This window comes from Lactuca serriola, chromosome 9, assembly GCF_051521515.1.
Source record: "Lactuca serriola cultivar US96UC23 chromosome 9, Lser_US96UC23_V15, whole genome shotgun sequence".
NCBI lineage: Eukaryota > Viridiplantae > Streptophyta > Magnoliopsida > Asterales > Asteraceae > Lactuca > Lactuca serriola.
This window is the reverse complement of record NC_136416.1, coordinates 77,475,447-77,502,543: the sequence shown is the minus strand read 5'-3', so window position 1 is coordinate 77,502,543 and position 27,097 is coordinate 77,475,447. Positions and strand designations below refer to the sequence as shown.

The following is a 27,097-nucleotide window of genomic DNA, read 5'->3' as shown; positions in this document are numbered from 1 at the left end:
ATCTTCATATCCCTCTTCAAAAAGTCGATTTCAAGAAGAATTATATATCGATTTTTAACAAGTTATCAAGCCAAATCTAAAAAGTGATCATAAAGATTACATCAACAAACAAGTACTTTGATATATTCGTAAGTACTTCATTTATTCATACATCAGTATGATAACAAATGATTAATCTCTTCATGTCAAAAAATGAGGTTTTACTGTTTGAAGATCAAAAGGTTAGTTAATAGTGAGATTGATTTACAAATTCTTTAAAAAAGATTTCAAGTAATTCATCCAGTTTTTCACTTTGAAAATTTTTTGGTTAACAAATTTGTTTGAAAGCATCAAAGTTTAGATGAATTTGATACGAGTACCAAAATTGAGTCTTATAAGGTACAAGTATTTTGAAAAGGTATCAGATAAAAGAAAAATAAAAAGTGGTATATTGAACATTTCTATATTGATGTGGAACCCTAAAATTGTGTATCTTTTCAAGTTTCTACACCCAGCCTATATATATCATTATACATCTCATTTCTCAAATCTACATTTGCTACAAAAAAAATAAGTAGAAATAATAAATAAACACAACCCCTCAAGCCAAAAACAACACAAAAACCAATCATGAGAAACATTACACTTAGGTTTACATTAGAGGAAGGTAGGCCCCACCATGGCCTTTCCTCAAGACAAGGGGCCCACCATTATCCGGAACCCGATCCAACGCTTTCAAACACCCATCAATGACATCACTAAACCCGGTGGCAACCGTCGCCAGCTGTAACCTCAACCTCAAATCCCTAGTCCTCTTCAACAAACACCTAAACGACCTCTCCAAATACTTGGCCCACTCAGCCGGCAACCCGCCACCTGTCAACCAAACCGAAAACTGCGACTGGTCCCCACGCGCCGCCACCTCCGCCCTATAAAACCTGGCGATCTCCGCCAGCATGGTGGGGTGGAGCGGCAACACCGCCACAAACTCCGCCACAAACTGTTCGGTTAGCTCCGGTTTCAACATTTGGTTCCAGAGCACGAGGGCCCACTCGCCGGGCTGATTGAGGTTGTAGGCTTCCGCCACAATTAACGCTTCCTGGAAGCGGGACTGGTCCACCAAGGCGCGGCGGGCTTTGGTGGCGGAGAGTGTCAGCCATTGGAAATCGGGCATGCGGATTTGGAGGGAAACGAGTGATGCGCTGGCGCAAGCGGCGCGGGTTTTGTTTCCGGCGTCTATGGAGGAGTGGACTTGCGCGGCTTCGATGAAGTACCGCATGGATTCCAGAAGGTCTTCCGTGTGGTCTTTGTTGTAACGTAGGAACCACATTTGGTATGACTGTTCGGCACGTGATTCCAGGAGTGATGCTGTTTCATGCTTCATGTCAAAGTGATTGTACACCTGTGCAGTAATTGTGGTATCAAACAGTCTGAATCAGTTAGTTTATTTACCAGAGACATACCATAGCGAAAGAATCGAGATCTTTGGGGTTAAATTGCTTGAGTGATGTAAGGACGGCCATGCGGAAACCGCGGACGGCCTGGGCTGTTCCGGTGTGAGTGTCGGCTGCGGCGGAGTATTTTTGAAGAAGAAGTTCCAGCTGTCCGTTTTCGATAAGGATTCCAAGTATGAAATTAAGGGCATGGAAGTTTCCAACTCCGGTTATTAGGCGAGCCAAACATGCGAAGTCGCCTTCTGACACGTAAGCATCCACTCTTGTTGCTGCCAGGGCTACAAGAACATCAACACCATCCAGACAAGCAGATGATTTGTAGAAATGGTGCGACAGAATTAGCAGCTCAACCTGAAAAATAAGTTATATAATAACATCTTAACGGAAGAGCTCTCTCAGGCATTTCATCAAACACATAACATGAGTGTTTCTTTTCGACTTGATAAAAGTACCTCACAGGCATGTGGTATTTCCTGTCCTGTAATCACTAAACGCATCAAAGCATGACCAATTTCTGATTCTGAAGGACACAGCTCAGCCCATTTCAAAAAATCTGAAAATCTCCATAACAAAGGAGCAGGACCTTCCTCCTTTTGAGAATCCATATATCCACCACGATGTGCAGCTAATAATCCCTGAATTGAAAAACAAAATAAACATCCACATATGCTAATCTTATATATAATAATAGTTAAAAAAAAAATGTACCTTTAAAAAGGATTCTGCAAGAATCTGAGCAATACTAGCAGCTGGCATGGAATGAGTTTGAATTAAAAGACTAGCTTCCTCGAAAGAATCTTGTGCTTTGAGAGAAAGAAGTTGTAGGAGTTCAATTGGATGTTTATCAAATGCCTCTGAAAATGTAACACCCAACACATTTGCAGCTTTTACAACAGAGACCAATCTTTTACATAACCCACGTCCTCTTCCATCTACAAAGAAGCCTGTCAAACTCTCCAATACCTAAAAATCATTTTTTTTTTAAAAATTAATATCAAAGCAAATCGCATAACTGGGGTAATCATTTAAATGAGGAAATGACAAGTGTTACAACACAGGAAAGTATTTTCGCATCCATCAGCAGTCAAACAGCTTATTAACATGATCTTATTTTTGATAAGGATAAACACTATGAACCAATACCTGAATAGGATCAATAAATTGATGGTGAGTTGGCAGATTATGCGACTGAATTACAGAACGCACATCATCATCCAACATGGAAATTGCTACTTTATTTCCAGGAGTTGAGATCTCAGCAAGCTTCAAAGCTGCATCCACAAGAACAAATTCTGAAGGAAAATGTGAAGGAGATAGCTTATGTTGAAGCTGTCGAGCAGCTGTTATTTGTCCAAATTCCAACAAAGACAAAACCGCCCTTTCCAGCTCAGCGGGTCCAATACTTTCCTCCCATCTTGAAAAAGATAAATTTTCTTCTGTGTCCAAAGAAACCTCAGCAGCCTTTTCAACATCAACAAAAGCCTTTCTTGATGTCACAATGCCTTTAGCTCTACGTTTTGACTTATCTATGACCTGTGGGCCCCCCCTGTGATGTGACAGGTCATTTCTAGTCTTGATTGTGTTAATATGATTGTCCATTTTTGACACGATGCTTGCAGTATGGTCTACAATACTTGATCCCTTTCCATTTCCATATCCAGTTTCCCTACTTTGACTATTTAGGGTCAACTCTCCTTCAGTTTTGACCTCAGCTTCTGATTCTACTGCTAGAAGCCAAACTCTTGTTTCAAGTTCCCGAAGAAGATGCAATGGATAAACTCTGAAAAAATTACAACAAATATAAAAAAAACTTTTATTTAAATTACGAAAAGTGGTAAAATTTAAAGAATTTGTAAAAATGAGTGGACATACGGAGGAGTTTGAGTTATGGTCCCACTTAACCACTGGAGAGAAAGAAGCAACAATTCATGTAGTTCCTTTGGTGGAAGATCTTTGTCTACAGCTTCTGCATGTTTCAGGAAGAATAATCCAGCCTACAAACCAAAAAAACTTGTTTAAAAGTTATCTATATTTAATAATATATCATTCCATTCCTTCAAGCCAACCAAACACGACACTGGAATGTAATGATCCATTCCATTACATTGTTCATTCCATTCCATCATACCAAACAAACCATAAAAGTAACAGTTACCTGTAATGGAGGAAAAGAATATCTGAGAAAAAGCATCTGGCAGTGACCCCACAATGCAACCCTTTCTTCCGGAACATCCCAAAGAAACTCTTTCCACTCTGCCACCATTGATTCAGCCTATATAATACAAATTTACCTTTAGATACATACCATTAACTCTACATGTAAGATAGGGTTTTTTGGTCAAGTAGTCAACAATGCCTACCTGTGTTTCAGTGACATGGTGTACAGCTGACTTCCATGGCCCACCAGTTGCCTCCAACTGTTTTGTCCAATTACGCGCCTGTTCCCAGTGTCCATTTTCTTCTAGTGCAGTTAAAAGTGAAGCATCATCCAAAGTTTCATTTCCTAAATGTAACACATCATCTTTTCGCAACAAAGGCTCTGCTAAGTTTATCTTCCAATACAACCTCCGGTAGTGTGCCATGGCAGATCCCCCATCACCAAAATCAGTAGCGGATAATAGTTGCAATAAGCATCTTTTTTCATAAGGCGATGGACATGTCATAAGCATGGATTCAGAAGCTTTCTCAGCAATTGAACTCACCCATGAAGTGTTCATACACCCGTCTCTTTGCATGTTCAAATGTTCTTCTTTGATTCTGGCTGAAAAGGATCCTAGATGAACAGAAGCTTCTGATAGACGCATCTGAGAGAATGCCTGGACACCAGAGATGGTTAATTTTTTACAAAATACTTTTTCTTTTCCCCTATAAATAATTAGGTTAAAGTTGTATTAAAAACCTGAAGAGCACGGATGAAGGGAAGTAGGGCACATGAAGGGAGAAACATTTCAAAAGCTCTTAGCAAAGGAAGAAAGAGACGTTGCTCACAAAGCACTGCCACCATTTTAGATAAAGAATCGAGTACTTTATCAGATTCAGTTGAAACTTTATTTTCATCAGCCATTTCTTTGTTTTCGCCTCCAAAAATAATTCCTTGATCAAGAAATATGCTACTGGAAGCAGTAGATACATCAGAATCCTTTGAAGTTAATGTGTCAACCGGAATGGAATCCATAAGCCGCCTTCGTTTGGGATTCCGGCGGTTGTAATGAAGTGTTTGGGCTCTAGCAGTTACTGGTAAGAAATTGTTAGCTTCCACAGCTGCTGCAACATTTGTAGATATTTGGGAAGCAATGTCGTTCACTTTAATGGATGTTGTCTCCCTGAGAAGGATAACCACCAGTATACAATTATCCAGCATATCTCTAAGGGGTTGCTTCTTCTTTTTCCTAATAAGTTCTGTATATATTTTAAAAATATACTATATATTTTACTAACCTTGCTGCTGTTATCTCTAGCCAAACAGTGAGGCAGCATAAAGGAGATACATCTGGAAAACATGAAGCAACCATTGCTAAAACTGACCAGCACAAATCTTTTGCTTTTAACAAGAGAGTCTCTCCAGGGTTTTTCTGCTTCTCACAATCGGCTATTATACCAAAAAGTTCAACAGGAATGTAATTGTTAATGTTATCATCCAGGAAGGAAGAAGATTCGTTCTTTTTGTTCGGGTTATTGAAGTTTGAAGATGAAGGGGCGTTTTTCTTTGACTGCATTCCTTTAAGAACTGTTGAAATGTGAACCTTTAGACATGGATCACTGAACTCCTTTGAAGCCTGTAAATGTAATAGAAATATATAATAATAATTAAATGTTTTAAAACAAAGACAAATTCATAGCAAGGGACAAAAAGTGTACCACTTGGAATACGGTGTCAAAAGGTTGCCCTTCGATCTGAGCCTCTGACAAAAATCCAACCCAGTCATTGTCTTTAGCTAACACAGTAAGATATTTAGTACTGATGGATATCTGATGCATTCTACAAAATTCAGTAACTAAACTCCAGTGTTGACTTGCAGCTTTCTGTTGTGATCTCAATTCTGTTCCATCACCATTTCCAGTCATTAGCCAAGATCCACATGTATCTCCAGTAGTATCCATTGATGGAAGACTTGCTTTTTCCAAATTCTGAAGGACAATCACAAGTGCTCGAGTGGCTTGTTTTTGTTTACTATTATTATCTTTTTCCTTGACAATGCCACTGCCAGTGTTGTAATTTTTCAAATAGTATTCAGCCAATGCTCGGGCCAGAGAGCCACTAATATCACCTTCAAGATTTTGATCAATAGATTTAAAGAAGGAAGATATCCGCCTGAGGGCAGAAATGTCCACTTGAAGCATAGTAGGAGATATGCCACAGAGCTCCAAAAGAAAAGCACAGGAAGCCACTAATACGGAATCTTCAAAATGCATGACTGCAAGGGGCATAACCTAGGTGCATACAGTACAAACATGAAAGATTGAGACATTAGGTTAGGGTAGTGTGAAAAGAGTATATATGATTGATCTTACAGATGAAAGAAGAGATTCTTCCTCTTGTGTTATTGGAGAAAGTAGAGTGTGAACATCAGATTGAATATTTGATTGCCCGTTTACATCTGACTGCATTCTGCGTGTCTCAAATTCCAATTTCAATTTTTTTAGTCTTAAAGATAGGAGATGTATAAAAGCCGCCAAGGGGCGTCCACGGTGTAGGTGATGCTCATGTCCAAGTCTTGATCCCTAAAACCATTCCATTGGAAAGGGTAAGGGTAAATATGAGAAAATGTCACTAACTGATTAAATATGAAAAATGTCATGTCACTGACCTCTGCTGAAGGCCCATATAATTCCTCTACATGCCTATGGATAGCAGCTTCCCAAGACAATGTGCTGATCTTTGATTGTTCATTACCATTATCTTCATAATCAATATCTCTAAGAAGATAAGATTCTTCCACTTGTAACCCCGGTACAGATTGCCCACCAAGAGGACCCTGCAAAAAACTTATTCTCTCTTATGATTTTCCTAACTGATCAAAAAAGAATCCACTTTCTTTCTTTTTGCAAAAAAAGGCCACATTTTTTTTCACAAAAGCCACTGACAAGAAAAAGGTGCCTTTTTTGGAAAAGAGTAAGGGCTTTTTAATTTTAACAATAACCCTTCAAAATCAAAATAAATGCAATCAAATATAACCTGCACATAAAGCTGAACAAGTCTGCGGACAGCCTTAGAGAACCATCCAGGGAGCATTTGTTCAAGTGAAGTATCATGTCCAGCAGAGTAAAAGATATTGTCACGCCAGTTAAGATAGTCTGATAAAGCAGAATTTCTGAATGCTGTATTTAAAACAAAAAAAACAATCAATCATGTCAAAAATTAACACATTTTAATAAATAAATAAATAAAACTTGCCTTTTGATCTGGAGGTAAAATAGTTGGAAGTTGGATCTTGTCCGAAACACACTGCAACTAACGTGCGCCATAGTGTAGGAAATCGTTGCATGGCTGGCCTTAGATTTTCTAAAGTACACTGAGCTGAAGAGCTGCGGTTTCTATTTACACTACCAGTGCTTAAACAGTCTTGAATAGGAAGAGGTGCGTATATCAATGTTGCTATTGCTGCCATTTCTCCTGCTCCTTCAGCAATGTCATCAACTGTATGAATTATATCCTCCTCTATTTCCAGATTCCCAGGACGTGATGCAATTGACCTAGCATTTGAAAATGATGCCTCGTATTCGTTCCCTTTAACCCTTGATAACACCAACCATTTTGCCCATTGACAATCTCCCTGTGAATCATTTCTCCCAAAATTAAATTAAGAATTGCTTCATAACCTTAAAGTTGGGGTGAATCACATTGCAGTCTAACCAATAATACTTTGTTTTTTCTGGTCAAACCATAGAGGTTTAAGACATGTTTCCAAATAGGTTTCACCGGTTACTTTGCTTATGTGGCATTTTTTAAAAAAAGAGAAGAAAATGAAATGTCAATTATTATTATTAGGAAAAGTTATAAAATCACCATTACATTTTGGGCAGATGTGCAGTTTAATTTAACCACTAATACTTTATTTTTTCCAATCAAACCATTTTAACCTGCTATGTTATTTCATGTTTCACCAGTACTTTTGGTTTTTGCTTATGTGGCATTTTAAGAAAAATAAAAGAAATTGACATGTTAGTTAATATTAGGGCAAATTACAAAAAAAAAAAAAAAAATAGGCAGTTCTGCGGTTTAACTACTAATACTAAAAATATAATGGTTTGATTGAAAAAAAAAAAAAAAAAAAAAAAAAAAAAAAAAAAAAAAAAATTCAAGTACTGGGTAAACTGCAAAACTGCTAAATATACAATGTTTTTTTCTGTAATTTACCCTAATAATAATTGACATGTCATTTTCTTTTCTTTTTTAAAATGCCTCATAAGCAAAATTACAGGTGAAAACAGATATAACAACAGTTCAAATGGTTAATTTGTTTTAATGTCTGGGGCTTCCATGGTTTGATTGAAAAAAAATAAAATATGTTAAACCACAAGATTTAAACTGCTGTATATATTATTGTTAATAACACATGGCATGCCATTTTCACTTTTTATAAAAATGACACATAAGCAAAATTGATGGTGAAACCTAATATAAAAGATCAAAATGAAACTTTTATGGTTTGATTGGGAAAAAAAAAAAGTATTAGTGGTTAAACCACAAGACTGCCAAAAGTATAGTGGTTCTCTTGTAGTCTGCTCATAAAAGTACAAGTTAATTAATGTTGATGAGAAATGCATAAATAAAGAAAAACAACTGGAAACAATGACAAAAATTAATGAGAACTTACAGCAGCTTCTAGCAAGGCAGAAAGAAGTTCACGATCTGTACCCAACTTATGGTGATCAAGGTAAAGATCAAGTAGGTGTGGCAAGTTATGTTGAATACAATGATGCAGAAAAAGCTTATGAAGACCCTGGAAACAACCACCACTCATGTCTTTATCAATATTTGGGAAATAAAGATCTGTTGAATCTCCTCCTGTTGACTGGTCAACAGAAGCTGCATCACTGGAATTTGTGACAAAGTTTGACTTTGCGAGAAGACATACTATTTCCTCAGTGCCATCCCAGAATTCTTTAAGAAATATGAACTTTTTAGCAAGATGTGATTCCACAAGTGATTTTAGCCACATGGAGGATGTATTAATCGATGGGAACCTTAGTATTTTTATATCTTGGACATCCATGCATACAGCATCTAAGTCTTGTATAGAATATATGTAGTTTCCATAATCGTTGAAATCAGTTTTGGCTTCAGTAGAAGCACTTGGTAAACCATCTAAACTGATTCGAAGGTTTCCATGTTGTGATGAGTATGATGGAATTATGTCAATGAGTCTAGAAGCTTCCTCCCAATTACTGTGGCTTATGTGGTACTCAAATTGTGACTCCCATGATACATCAAAATCAACAAGAGAAAGCCTGTCTAACACTATCTGCACAATGACAAACATATAAATTACTTTTTAGTTTTTTTCAAGCATGTTTGAAAAATAAGATATAAACAAACTTACACGATCTATGGTTCTCTGATCCCAAGCATCAGACCAGACTGCAGCAGAAGCCCAATAACAAGCATGAGTGTCATCATCATCAACCACAGGAATCTCTGAATATTTGCTCACATCTCTCCATAAACCTAAAACAGCTCCATCAACTTCACCACATTCAATAGTAAGGTTGTTAGATAGTATATGCAACACAGGCAGCTTGATGTCTTCTGGTGAATTGACAATTAAGTCCTTTCGCCGGGAAAGAAATGTTGCATGAAAACTACTGCAAGAGTAGACCCTCTATCACAAAACAATAAGTTGCAGGATCAGAATCAATAGCAACTGTTGATAATAGGATTGAGAAAACACATGTACCTCAACAAATGATAACCCTTCCAATATCTTCGACTCGTATGGTCCAAAATACCCCTGACTTCTCATCACTTCAGTTATTTGGTTTCGAAGGGATCTCCTAACAGTGCCAAAAACCAGCTGCCTTAGGCAACTTTCCACATCCTCTCCTAGCTTTTGCAGTGTGGCTACACCAACTTCAGTTTCACCCTATTCATCATAATAGGCAGAAAATCGCATAATAGCATTAGAGTGAGGGGATGTTTCTTTTAACTTAATGAAGTGCTTAATCTGGACAGTGATACATGGCTGTTTTTTTCCCTTGATATATATATTTATTAGAATGTGTTAAGAGCAACCGGTTACCTTTAGAAATAGGTCATAAGCAATGGCCCTTCCAATATCACGGACTTTCTCAAAAGTATTGTGAGGCTCATTGTTACCATCCATACCTTCTTGATTATGAAGATGCAATTTAAGAACTGCTAATGGAAGACGCCCAGAAAGTAAGGCATCTTTCACAACATTTTTTTGGTCCAAATGTTCCCAACGTGCGATCATATCCTTAGGATTTTCAAATGGAATAGCTCTTGTTTCTACTTGAGAAACAGATCTCTCCAACTCTGAATAGAATCTAGAGTCAACTGAGTCAACCGACATCAAACCATTGGTTGTTTCCTGCTCATTTGTTGGTTCCATTGAAGAAACATGTGTGGAATCATCGTGTGATAACTCTGAATCCATAAATTCCAATGGCTTCAAACTCTCCCCCTGTTACATAACACACAACACATACGCAATTTAATTACTCATACAAATATATAAAAGCCAGCTATATCAAATTTGCATGAATTGAATTTTAATAAAACCAACCATTCGTGTAACAGATTTGTTAAATTTGGTAGCAAGACGACGTTGCATGTTTCGTATGATTTCCAGCAAACGGGCCATTTCCTCCAGTCTTTTTGAATTTTCAGTTTCATTATGTTCTTTATCTGCTAAAAGCAAAGGACGAGAACTTTCCATGTTGTCTGTAAATGATCCATTTCCATTTTGAATATGCTGCAATGATCCATATCTACGTATCATTTTTGTAGAGAAATGGGTGCCCAATGACAGAAGCCTGAATCATAAACATATATATTCTATAAGAACATACACCATATAAAAAAATATAAGATGCATAAAAAGAATCATACCTTGATGCAGATGATACATCATTATCATTTCCACCTTTATTCAATGACAAATAAACAGCAGCAAAGACCAATCTCAGGACGCCTTCTTCTGCCAAACTCACACCAGCAAGCATCTCTAACGAACTAATTATCCATTAAAAAAAAAACATGAGATAATGTCATATTTGGTTATGTATCAATCAAACTGAAGTTTATAAATAATAAATCTTACATCTCAATCTCCTGAAAGTTCAAGTAATCCAGTGCCAATTGCAACCGACGAATCCGGGAAACCTTCAGGTCCCACCCTACAGATAGATATCAACATTAAACATTAACAAGGAAAAACAAATTTTTAATCATATGTTTATCTTAATTCCACTTAGAATTATAAAAAAAATTACCGTTTTCCAAGCATAAATGATCTGCTTCTTCATATCCTTCATACAAAAGAACTCTATCTAAAACCTCAGTTTTCCAAGTTGGCCATGGCTGCTTCAATCCTTTTATTTCAATTAGGTTCACAGTTTGATCCATAGAGCAGATATTATTCTGTCGGTATCCAATAGCTTCAACAGGAATACAACCAGAAGCTAATTCCAATGAAATAGAGGGTAGAATTACAGAAATACCCTCCGATGTGACCAGATAAAAACACCCATGAAACACACATCCAACTGCATCTCCTACAGTGACTTCCTCTTCCTGACCACCATCATTCATAATCATAGCCGAGTCTACATGGTAGTTGAAATGGACAACTGTACTATATTTTTTACTAAGCCTGGTGATTCCAAATGGGGAAAGACATATAATATCATCTTTACTATATTTATCTGTTGGAAGAAATACACTTCTCAAAGTAGGTAATAACTCTTTACTTCCCATTTTGTCCTTGGAAAAGCTTCTCTGGTGGCTGATATCAGCACCACCAACCTCCCACCCAACCAAAGTCTGGTGCCTTAATTGTTGAAACTGTGGAAGAGACTTCTCAACTGAGTTATTTATGCCTGGAATATGGTCACTACCACGAACTACATAAACTATACCATGCTCATCAACTGCAGCCATCAGTGATGTATGTGAAGCAACAAGAAGACCAATAAAATTACTACTAGTTTGACTTTGACCAGTAGATACTGTACAAGACCTACTTTCACTTTCACCTCCATTATATATCTCTAGCAGATTGACAGATCCTATGTATTCACCATTTATATCACCAAAAAAGAATATTACACCAGCAGAATTAAGGCATATAAGATATCTATCAGAAAATTTGAAGTCCACCCATTGATCCACAGGAACTTTATATACATCTTCATCAAGCTTCACTGAGCAAACCCACTGTATGCCCCAGCTGACTATCCTACCAACAACTACTACTTTTTTTCTTTGTTTCCTTTCAGATTCATCATTGGTGTTCACAGGAGAAAAGATTAAGGAAAACCCAATCAGGTCATGTGAATTATTAACAAACACGCTACAGCATTTGTATGAAATGTTGTTCAAATCATCTCCATGAAATAGGTCTCTCAGAAGTGTAGAATCATTCTCAAAAATGTTGAAGGAAACAACTGTAGTGGAAGATGGGAATTGAGACTTATCTGGGAATCTACTACAAAGCTTGCCTTCGGATTTGACTGTTTTGGCTTTAGTAAGGAAAGTTCTCAACCATCTCCTTTGTTCATCATCATTTTCCGGTTTATTTATATGCATTGCATCATTAGATGGGCCCCATTCAACCCATTCTCCACTATTTACATCTGGCATAGGTTCAAGGGATTCACTACACTCAATGGATTGACAAAATGCATGAGCAGTCAGCCCATGATCTCCAACCACAAAGAGAAGTTCTCTAAATAAAGCCCCCTCATGTTGACTATTTGAATCTTCACATATACCCCAAGCAAGTGAATTTATATCAGAAAGCATGGGATAGCTTACAATACTACTTACAGCTTCACCTGCACAGAAGATTCATATAAATAACTCGCATCTTAAAATCAACATAAACCAGGTTTGATCATAGCATAAGCAATCAAGATTGTTAGATTGGATGTTCACCTTTGACTAGAGGAAGAAGTATCCCTTCATGGTGATATGAAAGCAATAGTATAAGTTCCCTGGTTGGGGAAAGGAAAGCTTCACGGAACTGTGTCAGGTTTGCTTGCAATCGAGAAGATTCCCATTTTTGCAACTGCACAATGGCAGGGCCCTCTTCACCAAAGCTATAAGTCATGGTGCTTATACTACAGAAGCAAAGAACATAAATCAACTTAAAAAGAGAAGTGGATGTAATCAGGTTTTTACATTTTCTTAAAGACCATTATGCAGCAGAACTTGAAGTGGTTAAATCTGGAAATTATATGAGGTTTGTGTTTTTTGTAAGGATGGTATTATTTCTGTGTTATATTCATTACATAAATCCAACATATATTGTGCATTAATATACTCTCATTAACTGTACAAATGAAACTATCTAACCGATAAGCTATAATCTCAGGGTTGTTGAATACTTGACAGAAACCAAATCTAATGTTCTACTGAAATGGTAATTTAATTATTTGCATAAGTTTAATTCATCTTGTTTGTAAAATTTCTTACATGTTAAACTTATAAGAAATTTGACAAGTAGAAGAGTTATGGTGATGAGCTTGCTATTATATCCTTTTCATTTACATATTTGGGAATCACTAGGTTTAATTTCAAATCATCTGCTTGGGGATGTGTTAAAGATTTGTTAGCTTCTTTCATTTCCACTAGTTCTGCTATATGTAGGAGTTGGGACCTTCTAATATTCTATCTATTCTTAGACTTGTATAAATTGTGTTAAACCAGAAGTCGTTAGAGCAGCATTCATAAGTCTGCACAATTGTTGTTTGGGGACAAAACCAACAAAAGGATGTGCAAACAGTTCATATGGTTCCCAGATATTGTAGGATTCATCACTGATCAAACATATGACAAAATTCACTATTTTCCTAGCAATGAAATATGTTATTGCACACACTCAAAGCCAACAAACGTGAGGCGTACAAGTAGTCACTAGTGAAGTAGAATGCATTATATATGATCACCAACTAAAACAATACTTAATAAGACACTATATAGATAGAAAATATGAATATAAGATATAAGTAGCAAATATTGATGATCTAAAATAAGTGCAGTACACTAGTAGATGATATCAGATTAACAATAGATTTATTTCTAAAGGAGGAAAAAGGGAAGAAACAGAACCAGCATTATTGTTTCATCAATAACTCTTTAGTCTTTACTCTAGTGAAATTACAGTAATGAAAGAAACAGGAAAAAATTTCATCACATATGAGAGAAACCTTAAGAAAATAAGAAGGAATAAATGATCATCAGTCACATATGAAGGAATTGCATATGCTTATGTACAATGGCTGTTACACCAGATGACGATGGTGGTGATCAGAGCTAGGGATGAATGTGAAGATGAGGGTGGTCGGAGGTTAGACATAGAATCTTAACTAAAAGAAACCATGTAAGCAGATGCCATAAGCCCATAACCTTAAAATGCTTGAAAAAGCATGTAGGTTAAACAGAAAGAATTGAAGAGAAAAAATTATGATTTAGGATTCAAAGTTGCAGAAATGAATATCATCAAAATCTCAGTCTATTATTGAGTTGGATTTTAATTAACAGTATTCAAATCTGTATGATTGTAAGCACCATACCACTTTGTTTGTTCAAATAAAGAAATATTGGAACTAATAACTTCAATTCATCTTAACAGTCTTGATCTGTATAAGTTTCAAGCAATTAATTACTTGAAACTGTGTCTTTGCTTATAAAGAGGCAGTAACACCAGTAAGAGCCCAACTAATTTGGTCAGGTCATGCCGATTTCATTACCAGTTCTAACAGGAATTTCATCCAACAGCTTATAATGCAATAAATCACTTTGAGAAGTAGGTAAACCAATTATAAATCTAAATATAAGAACTGTAGCATGAGAATTGACATTTCAGATTAAACATGAACTCTCAATTAAACTGGGATAAGCAAATAGCAAGAATGAAAAATCAGATTAAGCAAATCGGAGTTCCTAAATCGGCAAGAAGCAACATAAAGTCATAAACTGTTATGGTGGTGTGTGTACTGTGTAGGATTGGAGATGAACGTCGTTACTCTAAAATAGACCAAGATGGAGATGTTGCAGACGAGACTCACCTGCGCTGTGATGCCGATTGCCGAGACAAAATCCCTAAGAGAAACGAGACTCACTTCACTTCGTTGATTCAATAGAGCTTCATCGCTTATGGTTCGATCTTCGTCTCTTCGATGAGAAGGAAAAGCTGAGAGTCAGACGTCGTATAGCAAACAAAAGGGGATTAGAGGGTTGGGTTTGGTTTTTTTTTTTTGAAGGGGCTGTTACTCTCAAAAGTTGCTTTTTAACTTATTACCGTCTCAAAAGCTAGTTTTTAACTTACCGGTTTTACAATGACATAAACTAAAATTGAAGTTTTTATAGAAATACTTATATCCATGTCATATTGGTAATAAATCAAAATTCATAAGTAAAACACTCCTAGCTTACCACCTTATAAACTAAATGTTTATGATTTTTTGTAAGTTTAGCCAAACACAATTATAGTATATTAAATATCAAACATATCAAATATTTCAAAAATGTATTTTATGGGTCGGTTTGGTTTTCAATAGGTTGGTTTCTAAAGTATTAATTGAAACTAACTTTTTTTGGTTTTTAAAATCCGAGCCCAAAATTGATGGTTTTGGTTTTTTTTGGTTTTGTTTACCTTTAATAACATAGTTATTTACTGATCATAATAAATACATAAAAAAAAAACATATTTTATATAAAATAATAACATAAAAAGAATAACTGAAAATAATATATATATATATATATATATATATATATATATATATATATATATATATAACCTGAAAATATGTTTTAGGATGATAGGAATATAATAACATATTATATGAAAAAGTTTAAAATACATAAAACAATATTTTAAGTAAAAAAAAAACATATAAATTTTTTTTATATATGTTTTCTTACAATACGTAAATGTATATTTTCTTATTAAAAAAAGTTTTATGTAAAAATATGTTTCTTTGTGATTTTTTTATTATTTACGTTCTTACGATTTTACATAATATAAATTAGTTTTCAGAAATATAAACTAAACATCTTGTTCTCGAATTCAACTTAACGAACGAAAAGAAAAGAAATAGATGGGAATGAGAAGAAAGTGAAAAAAAATTGTGTTTTTGGGTTTCATTAAAAAAAATAAGTGGAAGGAAACAAAATGATCATTTTCTCTAATAATTTTCCTTTCAATTTGGAAGGATTTAAACAAAATATTTAATTTTTTTTTTATTTATCTTTAACTCGAGAACACAAAATATAAATTTCTTTTTTTTTATTTCTCTTCTTTTCTCTCCTTATGTTTCCCTTCTTTTATTTCTATTTTTTGTTAAACTCGAGAACCAGACGTTACGGTGTTGGCTGATGTGTAGGAGGGAAGGAGGTCCCAAGTTCGAATCTTTATCCCTTTATTTTCTTGTATTTCTTCTGTTTTTAGATAAATTACAAAAAAAAGATTCTAATAGTTTATCAAATGTTACGAATTCAATCTATATATTATACTTGAAAAAACCAAAATATCATTTCATGTTAGGCACCTAATATGCCTAACGGTTGAAAATGGACAGCGTGAGCTAAAATAACCTTCCATGCAAGTTTTGCAACCCATGAGGACAATTTTCGTAGAACATTTAGTAAGGACTGATTTTAGGACCTTTAGTAAACTATAGGGACTATTTATGTAATTTTGTCTTTTTATATTATTAGCCAAAAAAAATTTTAATTGGAGTGGAAGATTTTTACTAGGAGGAGGTAGGAACACGTGAGAGCATAGAAGGGGAGTGGGGACACGAGGAAACTCACAAGGATAAAACACACGTGGAAACCACCGTGCACCTCTTTCTTAACATGCGCGTCCTTCCTTAATTTCCTTTTTCCTCATAATTTCCACCTCCAAAAGACCAAACTCACTCCCACAAATCTCTTCCCATCCCTTCCAATCGCCAAACCCTAACTCGCCATCGCCCACCATCAATTTCATCGACCTTTTTTTAGGTATTTTCGCAATTCTCTGTCTTTTTGTTCATTTACACTCTTGTACTCTGTTTTTTTTAATCCGATTATCTTCCTTCGTTGTTGTAATTGACTCGGGTTTCGTCTTGCTGCAATTCCTGATCTTTTGATGGTGTTATTGTCAACTCATTCGATTTGGTGTCACTCAATAACGAAATTAGGCTAAATAACTGTCTCTATGAATTGGGTATGTTCTTGTTGCTGCCCTCAGAAAATTGCATCCGTGAACTGATGAATTGGTTTGAAAATCGTCAAGTGTTTGTTTTACTGAATTGATATATAAATTATTTTCTGTTTCTTCTAATCGTCTTACAATTCTTGAAGGGTGAAAAGTTTATTTTGTTGGTTATATGGTCAATTAAGCTGCCGATTTTCAGTAGTTTAGTTCTATGAAACATCCTTTTCAGTCTGTTCTTTTTCTTTGTGAGAAGCTGATTTCGATTCTTAATTTCGGTGAGATTTTGCTATTATTCGTCATAATTGTCATTAAATGATTCTTTTATGTCATAACTGTCAGTCATTCAATGCTTTGATACGACATTATCACCACCTGATAAGCTTATTTTTATGGTACAGGAGGCTAATTGGAGGTTATTTGATCAATAAAGCTTCCATTTTTATATATGATCAGTGTCTTCACGTAATTCCTTTAATGGATCGATGCGACACATCAGGATTTGTTAGCAGCGGTTCAAAGTGTTGATTGAAGAAAGTCCAATGGCTGACACCCCTTCATATTTTCCTTCCAGCTCGCCTTCAAACGCATGCAAATGTATTCAAAAAGTCGTTAATGGCGGAATTAATTTCCCCTCAAGCTTTCACTCACTGGACTCCACTCAAAGCAAGAGAAAACGTAGCTTCATTGACGGGTATTTGGATTTGCAAGCTGCGTCTTCCTTGTCTCTTGGGCTGGGTTGCTCTATAACCTCCGGTCTCACCATGTTTTCCGGCAAAGAAACTGAAGAAAATTCTTCCGGCAATCTTGATCTTACAATGAACCTCAACACACAGAACGTTGACCAAGTCAAACCATCAAGAATTGAAAGAACCGAAGTTGATCTTGAATTAAGTCTCGCAGGTGGTTCAATTGAATCTGATGTAACTGCTGTTAGTCAACCATCTTTTCCGTTCATGAATACTAGCAGCACCATGACCTCTGCCGGAGTTCAACTTGTTGATGAAGGCTCCACGTCATCCAAATGGAAATTACCTCTTTTGCCCCCGTTTCTTACTAAAGACCCTACACCGCTTCTTCTCAATATTCAAGGGTATAACGGTCCAAATTTAGTTATTCATACCGCATCACCTTCATTAGATTCTGTATTACCCCAACAACAAAATCGACGTACAGGTAACGTGAAAGACTGCCGGTTCACCGGATGCACACGTGGCGCAAGAGGAGCTTCCGGATTCTGCATCTCCCATGGCGGCGGCAGGCGGTGCCAGCGAGGCGGCTGTCAAAAAGGAGCCGAAGGTAAAACAGTGTTCTGTAAAGCCCACGGCGGTGGTCGCCGGTGCGAGTTTCTCGGCTGCACCAAAAGCGCCGAAGGCCGTACAGACTACTGTATCGGCCACGGTGGCGGCAGGCGATGCAGCCACGAAGGCTGCACCCATGCCGCCAGGGGAAAATCAGGGTTATGTATACGCCATGGTGGCGGGAAGCGGTGTAAAGCGGAAGGGTGTACGAAAAGCGCCGAGGGTGTTACCGGTCTGTGCATCTCCCATGGTGGTGGCCGGAGGTGCCAATTTCCGGCGTGCTCGAAAGGTGCTCAGGGGAGCACGATGTTTTGTAAAGCTCATGGTGGTGGGAAGCGGTGTACTTTTTTAGGGTGTACGAAAGGGGCGGAAGGTAGTACGAATTTTTGTAAAGGCCATGGTGGTGGGAAGCGGTGCACGTTTGAAGGCGGTTGTACGAAGAGTGTCCATGGTGGGACTCTTTTTTGTGTGAATCATGGTGGTGGAAAGCGGTGCGCAGTGGCTGAGTGTACAAAAAGTGCTAGAGGCCGGACTAGTTTTTGTGTTCGTCATGGTGGTGGCAAAAGATGTAAATATGAGGGGTGTGGGAAGAGCGCGCAAGGCCGAACGGATTTCTGTAAGGCACATGGCGGCGGAAGGCGGTGTTCGTGGGGCCAACCGGAACAATCCGGTGGTCAAACCTCAACTCCTTGTGACAAGTTTGCTAGAGGGAAAACCGGTCTTTGTGCTTCACATAGTCAGTTGGTTCAAGATGACCGGATTCCTGGACTCATGGTGGACCAACCTCAGCCGGTTATGGCGGAATACGGTGGCTACGTGCTACCAGAAGGCAGGGTTCATGGCGGCAGTTTGATGGCTATGCTTAGAGGATGCACCGGTGGCCAATCGGAACCGGGGGGAAGTCAGCCTATTAATGGTGGTAGGTGGTTGTAAAGTGAAACTTGTGAAGTCTCCTCCATTTGGTTTAGTTGTAATGTGTTGTTGAACATAAGGTTAGAGTGATGTATACAGGTTAGTGTTAGATATTGGCTGTGGTTCATGTGTACTTGGTGTAAACATAGTGTGAATAGTTGGTTATGTTTGGTAGGTTTGTTCCTGTTAAAATCTTTAAGTGCATAATATATTCATCATTTGGAATTGGAAAAAGTTATTTTTTTTGTCTTAAAGTGATAGCATCTGGTAAAATATAGATGATAAACTGGATGCTAAATGTAAAATGATATAAGAGATAAACTATATTTTAATTGGAAAACTTGTGGAGAAGTATTAATGTCTTGATATTTTTAAAAGGTTCGTTAATAAATTACTTTAGTGGTATTACCAACCCTTCTATTGCAATAAACTCAAAACATAAAATAGTTTATGTACGTCAAATATAATCTTAAGGTGATAGCATAGTTGATTTTTTGGTAGTAGAATTGCAAACAAGTCTAAGGTTCGATTCAAGTTAAATTTATGCGAGTTATAATTCCATTCATTATGTTGGTCGTTGTATACCTGTTATAAAGTTGTTTTATATTAAAATAAAATTAAATACGCAAATATATAGTCAAAATTAATAGCAAAGAAGGATGTAAATTGTGAATAGTATTGGTATGGGCTTCTTGACAAAGTTCGGCGTGATAAACTCCCTTCGTCAATGACTAGAACTAGTCTAGAGTTGGAAAGAATAAAACCCATGGTAGTTGAACTTGAAGCCCATAAAGCCACATTCTCTGTTTGGTTCATGCTTTGCTTGCAAATAAGGCCAACCGGTGTGGGTATCACGTAAACGTCCGTGGTCTAGTTGGCCACGAACCACGGACGTGCACACCGTCCCGGTGGTTCGAGGTCGACCGTGGTCGTTGCAAAATGTGCTCGGGACAACGAAATGAAACGAGGATTGCTATTGATCGAATATTTTGAGCCGTTGAACGGCTATTTTGTGGCCGTTCCTTTTTTTTTTTTTTTTTCAAACTCAATTATAAAAACTCAATTACAAAACTCAATACCAAAACACATACACATACATATACATTCTACACTCAATTACACCTATGGATCCCTCGATAAATATGGAATTTTTAAAAAGTTTTGACTCGGATGACGACGTTGAATTCGTCGAGACATTCTTCAATGTTGTGCAACACGTTCACGCCGAAGAAAGTTCGAATGTAGCGCGTACAAGGACGGTCGTCAATCGTGATCGCCAAGCCGCACACGACTTATTGGTACGTGATTACTTTGCCGATAATTGTCTTTATAATGACGACTCGTTCGAACGTCGTTTTCATCTGAATAAGGCTATATTTTTACGTATTAGTAATGCTTTAGAATCTCGTTATGATTTTTTCAAACAAAAACCCGACGCTAGAGGAAGAATGGGTTTTAGTAGTATACAAAAATGTGCGGCTGCTCTTAGGTATTTGGGATACGGTATAGCATTTGATGCATCTGACGAATACTTGAAAATATCCGAGAGGACCGCGGTTGAATGTGTAGATTGGTTTTCTGCATGTGTTTATGAGGTTTTTCACAAAGAATATTTGCGTAAACCTACTCAACGTGATATTGAGAGATTATATTCGGCTCATGAAGAGAGGCATGGATTTCCCGGTATGCTTGGCAGTCTAGATTGTACGCATGTGGCTTGGGAAAAATATCCAACTGCATGGCGTGGTCAGTTCACTCGAGGAGATATAGGTGAACCAACTATCATCCTAGAAGCTGTTGCATCTCAAGATTTGTGGATATGGCATGCCTTTTTTGGAGTAGCGGGGTCCAACAACGACCTTAATGTTCTTGGTCAGTCTCCACTTTTCAACGATATTTGGACCGGCAAAGCACCTTATATGACGTTCACGGTAAACGGGCACGCGTACAAATATGGTTACTACCTTGGTGATGGGATATACCCGGATTATTCTACATTGATGAAGGCATACTCAGTTCCTCGAAATGAAAAAGCAAAATTGTTTACAAAAAAACAGGAATCAGCAAGAAAGGATATCGAGAGGGCATTTGGAGTCCTTAAGCAAACATGGCATGTAGTGAAATATGCTACACGACTTTGGGATAAAGAAAGAATTAAGCGAATGGTCCTAGCATGTATTATAATGCATAATATGATTATTGAAAATGAAGGTCGAGCGATTTGCACGTATGATCCGAACGACGTTGTCGTTCCAATTGAGGAGTTCGTACCCGGAACGAATGCTTTTTTGGAGCGAGTTGTCGAAATCCATAACAGTGAAACGTGTTTCAATCTTCGAGAAGATGTCGCGGAACATTTGTACCCACATAGCATGAACGACGATTAGGATTTTTATATGTATATTTGTTCGTTTTCTTATTAATGTAATGTTTGTTTTCTAGATTAACTAAGTAATGTAGTTTAAAATTGTTATTTTATTTTTATAATTAATGAAAAAATAGTTTTAAAAAAATAAATGCTTTTTACTTTTAAAAATTCTAATTTTATTTTAATTTTTGGATTAAAAAAAAGTAATGTTATTGTATTTTTGATTTAAAAAAAAAAGTTATTTTATTGTATTTTTGAATTAAAAAAAAATAAAAATAATGATGTGGAGTGGTGTGTTAGTGGTAAGTATCTCATGTTAGTGGTAATGGAATGTGGTGCTGATGTGGCACCCACCACATATGTGGTATGTGGTGGGTATAACGGATGGTCTAAGTAATAACTACTAGTTGTTGTTTATTGCATGGATGTTTGGACGTGTATTTGGAAAATGGGAATATAATACTAAATAAGTAAATAATCAGAAGCAGATAATCAGCTATAACAACCAAAATGTTAATGTCACGGTAGCGAAGTGTGTCATTTTTCTTCACTCTAGATTATCAATATGTTTTTTCCCATCTAGGACCTTAAACTTACCATTCTTGTTCGAAAACTACCAATATTACCAACTATAAGACCAAAGGCATGCATCCTACGGAAGACGCGTAAGGATGACATGGAGGGCATGTCTACGCATGAACACCGCCCTCGTGTCTTGTGGTGGTGGTGTGGAGTGGAGTCTACTAGGGGCCATCACATCACAAAGGAGAGAGGGAAAGACAACCATTTTTTGACCGTTCAAGTGTTTAAAATTAAAGAAAAAAAAATCTAATTTTTAACTATAAATACTAAGAAATTATATACATATTTCTACACTACAACCACCAATTCTTTTTTTAAGAGCGGTTTATACACATCCACTATTATACTCTTAAATCTATATTGTTCATCCATTGGTGTGTTCATGGATATGTTACAATGCTCATCATTTCAACAAAATTACTTCTAACAACCAAATCAATTTCAAGCAAACACTTACCCCCAACAATTTCAACAACAAATCATCCTTCTTATTGTCAACATTCTCAAGTTCAACCTTCTCCGGCCTAACCATCTCAGACGTAACCTTCCCACAACGATGACGAATTGGTATCGGAATTGCAACCAAAACATCCAAGAAGAAAAAAATAAAACAAAGACAAACAAAGGTACTGCGAGTTGGAGCAAAGAAGAGGAAGTGACATTAACACGAGTTTGGATATTTATATCTGAAGACCAACGTAGCAGCAACCACCAATCTACGAAGACTTTTTGGAACCGTGTTTTAGCGAAATTCCATGCCAAAATATGAAATTGTGAATATCATACTTTCAAATGTATAAATGGAAAATTGTGCGATTTAAGAGCTAGTTGCATCAACTTTAACGACATGTTTACCTATCTTACAAAAATGCATAAAAGTGGATCCAACAAATTTAACATTTTAGTTACCTCGCTTCAATAATATTAGGCACCCACAGTGTTAAAACATTTGATCATCAAAAAGCATGGCTAGTTATGCGAGAAGGTCCAAAATGGATGCTTAATCCGGAAGGTCTTTTGCAATCCACTGGCTCCAACAAACTGAATCAAACAACTACACAAATATTTTGCATGCAGGTACACGAATCGAACTCATCAATGACATCAACAAGGATCCACCATAAGTCACCCTTCAACTACCGATTGGAAGGGACAAAGAAAAACGGGCGACATCATCTTCATAAAAATGTATCCGTAGGAAATGTCATGCAATCACTTTCGGAAAAGTTCAATGAACGTATTCTTTTACTAAAGAAAAAAAAAAAAAAAAAAAAAAAAACCTGAAGCGAGACGGGAACAACAAATGTTTTTTTCCTGATATGCAAATTTTGAACACAAGATCCCAACCGGATCTTTCACAGAAGACCTCCTAAGGTTTTTAAAGCTTAAACGGAAAATTCAAGAAAATATGATGATTAGTAATTTTATTTACTTTTATTAAAGTATTTTTTACTTTTAGATTAAGGTGGTGTTTAAGTTACGTGTAAAAATACTTTTACTAGTAGTTTTTTTTTTATTAATGAAGTTTTTATTAAGTTTTAGGAATTTTTTATTTTATATAAAATGTTAATGATGAGTATTTCCCAAGGCTAACGGATGTACTCATAACACTATAACACAAAAAGTTTCACATCTCAATAGCACATCAACATCACTTTCTAACCACTTACCCTAAGAAATACCTAGCTACCACTCAACCACCCCAAATTCTCCTAACATTTTAATGTAAAAATAATATAAAAGAGAATAAGAGAAAGAAAGAATGAAAGAAAATGACGTTAAACCATATTACCAGCTTAACCCACCTCCATTCCACATCAGAATAACATAGGGGGGTGTTCACATGCTATAATACATGTCACAAAAGCATAACATAGTGTACATTAGGACATCTATAATGCATTGAAATCTATAGAGTTCAATGCATTGTTATATCATCTTTCAACATTCTATACAATTCTAACAATTTTTTCCTACAATACATTAAACTCTACAAAGTTCAATATAAAATTACAAAAAGCTAATTTATAGTATTTATTTAAGAATTAGAGAACTTTTCTTTTTTTCATTGAAGAGTTCAATGACCATTAACTCAAAATTCATTTAATGTCAATATGACATCTCATAATGATAAAACTTTATCCATTTAATGACAACTAGACGTGCCACCTCATTCAACTCTACAACTAAACTGAGCATTATGGATGCTCTTAGAGGCATACATCATAACTTAAGGTTTGTGGTGTGGTGGTGGAGCTGAGGTGGCAACACTTTTGGAGTTGAGATGTAGTTCCCATTCATGATAGCCTAATCTTTTTTCTGACAACTTCAGTGCTTATTTGGCATAGAGATGTACACTCGAACAATTTTCAGAACATAATAAACTTTATTAAATGAGTTGAATTGTGATTTTGCCCAATAATTTCCATACTTTGATGAATTGTTAAACATTATATGCAGGTAATCAAATATAGTTGAAGTGGGATGAATCTACAAGGAAAATAGACAAAGAATGGCTAAAGAACATGTGGGATGGACTACACAAAGTTATGAAGAAAAATGTTGTTAGAAAGTTGACCATGCTCCAATGTCTTTAATCATATCTCAAATTTATTGTGCTTCGGTTGACGTAAATCGGATGCTTCGAAAACTAGACAACATTTTCCACAACTTTTATGTTTTACGCTTCTTCCAATTTTGATAGTAGCACCATCAAAAGAGATAAGAAGATAGTTCAACGCTCAAGGAAGCCCACAAACATCTAGGACGCCCAAGTGTTTTAGCCTCGTCTCGACGTGCAACAACCATTTATGAAACACATAAGAAACCATGTAGGACATCCCTCATGCGTCTAGGACGCCTCAAGGACAGAAATCCATCTTTATCCATTTCAGTATAAATGAAAGACGATAGAGAGCTTGTAGAACACCCTCAAGGATGCCTAGGCATCCTTCACCACATCTAGGACATCCCCAAAGACGTCTAGCATCCCACATTGCCTAATTTTGCCTTATATATAAGGACTTAGGACATCCGTTTTTAGGGTTCCCACTTTCAAATTTTAGAACTTTTTCCTGTGTTTATGAGGCATCCAAACCCCTGGAAACACTTCCTAATGCACATTCATTTCATTTTAGTCCGAATTCAAGGCGATAAATAATCAAGTTCATCCTTAATCGACATTTGAAGATCATTCACTCGGTGAATGTTCGTTAATTTCATCAAGTTCGAGAAAGTGTTACTTCTTCCTTAAGGACTTTGTTGATCGCTAGACTTCATTAGTTTTACGATTTTACAACTTGTATTGTGCCAAGGAGTTTATGGAAACCTAAAAAGAATGGACATAATGAACACTTATAAGAAAAACCAACATACATGAAAAAGAACTAAACTGAAAAGCATGATGATGAACTAAACCAACTACAAAACGTTAATCAACATCGATTAACTAAAACAAAAAGATCAAACTCAAGGAAAAATAAGTATCAATAGATCATGCTCGTCTTCTTTATTTGGGTTTTTACCGAGACCTTCATCTCCATCCCTAGACTGAATTACCAACTATGTAAGAATATACTACAATAAAGATTGAGTGTGCCAAAATTTTCAAACGTGCATTGAAATTGTGAAGCTGTACTAATCATATGGACCACTTTTGTATTTTACTCTAAATTAAAAAATAAGATGCTCAAATGTTTAGTAATTTATGATTATATAAGGTAATAAGGATTTAATAGAAAAATGACAAGAAAAGGAGAATCTTCTGTAGTGAAGGTAAAAAATTTTGATGACGGTTTAAAGAAATGATAAATAAGAAAATTCAATTTACTTCATATTATATGGCTTGAGTCCTTGGTTGATAAATTCGATTTGCTTAAAGGTACCGACTAAACGATGTGCTTGTGCTTTTTGAAGCGGGAATGCTTTCTATTTTTTTTTATATATTTTTAAAGTAAACAGAAATGAGAACGAGAACAAAATAAAAAGCTCGGTGAAGGACCAATAGCTTTCTTAATTCAATGTATATGTGGCCATAAAAGATGAGTTGTTACTTAGTAACCCTCATGTGCATATTTCACCTTTTGGAAGTTGATCGTGCATTTCCTTTAGAAAAAGTGTCCCCCATCCTTTTTATTAAATTAATTACTTTTTTATAACCATTTAAGAAAATAGCAAACACGTTATGCAATGACTAAATTTACTCCTCTCTTTAGTTACAATTTGCCTAGAATAAATGTAAGCTTGATTTGATACTTTTTCTTAGTAAACATGTTTTAGTGTTTTTCAAACATATTTTATATATTACCGGATTTTGTCTCCATGTTGAACATATTCCTAAAGGTGTACTCGCAAATTCTGAATCATATGGACGACGATAGAAACTGTTTTTATGACGATTATATGGGTTCTTTGGGCTTGTTAGCATGCCATAGTCCTCGCCTCCAATTGGGTTTTGTGGTTGCATAATCAAAGTTTGCCTTTCAATTTAAAATTGTTTATATTTAGCTAACTTCTAGTTAGTTTTTAATTAATATACTTCAACTGTTCAAAAAAAAAAAGTTAAAAGGAAAACTAAAACGATCGTATCTAAAAAATCAAATGTTATTATAAGGAGATAAATAGTTGATGCACCAATAAACATATGAAAATATATATCTAAAGTAGTTAAGATAAAGTTTTAAAGCTTCATTTGTTTAGAAACAAATGTAACAAATTGTATTTAGTATGCAATTTATGTATAATTGGGAATAGATATCGAGGTGTATGCACCAATAAACATATGAAAAATATTTATCTAAATTAGTTAAGGTGTTAACTTAACATTAATTAAGAAAAGGTAAAGTTTGTATTTTTTTACTATTCTATAGGGTATATTGTGAAATGTAGTATGCAGGTGATGGTCGTCGGGTTTACACGCGGATCTTATATGGGTTTGGGTGCTCCATGGAGCTACTTGCTCCGAGAGTATCTAATGTGTTAATTGTGTTCAGTTGTATCATTCTTCAATATATTTTGTTTAGAAGTGTTCTCTCTTTCTCTCTAGATTAGGGTTTCTGTAAGGGCTTCGTTCCAGAGCTTTTGATCTATAATAACTTGTTATCAGGTTTTTCA

General features: G+C 36.0%; 2 protein-coding genes across 2 annotated transcripts; one reads left to right on the top strand and one right to left on the bottom strand.

Annotated features, from left to right (window-relative positions):
• Positions 1-405: 405 nt before the first annotated feature.
• Positions 406-14,849, bottom strand: LOC145072208 (spatacsin carboxy-terminus protein). The gene is made up of 25 exons (XM_079018593.1): positions 14,688-14,849; positions 12,553-12,737; positions 10,890-12,452; positions 10,718-10,793; positions 10,507-10,629; positions 10,181-10,430; positions 9,674-10,078; positions 9,332-9,517; positions 8,978-9,256; positions 8,252-8,899; positions 6,829-7,207; positions 6,610-6,752; positions 6,242-6,409; positions 5,946-6,155; positions 5,292-5,864; positions 4,872-5,209; positions 4,333-4,756; positions 3,794-4,249; positions 3,589-3,705; positions 3,306-3,427; positions 2,577-3,213; positions 2,142-2,396; positions 1,886-2,068; positions 1,443-1,784; positions 406-1,381 (listed from the first exon to the last, which is right to left on the bottom strand). Exons 2-25 carry the CDS (start codon positions 12,725-12,727, stop codon positions 632-634), a joined length of 8,802 nt encoding a protein of 2,933 aa, XP_078874719.1. The 5' UTR covers positions 12,728-12,737; positions 14,688-14,849; the 3' UTR covers positions 406-631.
• Positions 14,850-16,471: 1,622 nt separating this feature from the next.
• On the top strand, positions 16,472-19,269 carry LOC145072753 (uncharacterized). Its single transcript, XM_079019228.1, has 2 exons — positions 16,472-16,629; positions 17,224-19,269. Exon 2 carries the CDS (start codon positions 17,365-17,367, stop codon positions 19,054-19,056), a length of 1,692 nt encoding a protein of 563 aa, XP_078875354.1. The 5' UTR covers positions 16,472-16,629; positions 17,224-17,364; the 3' UTR covers positions 19,057-19,269.
• Positions 19,270-27,097: the final 7,828 nt, after the last annotated feature.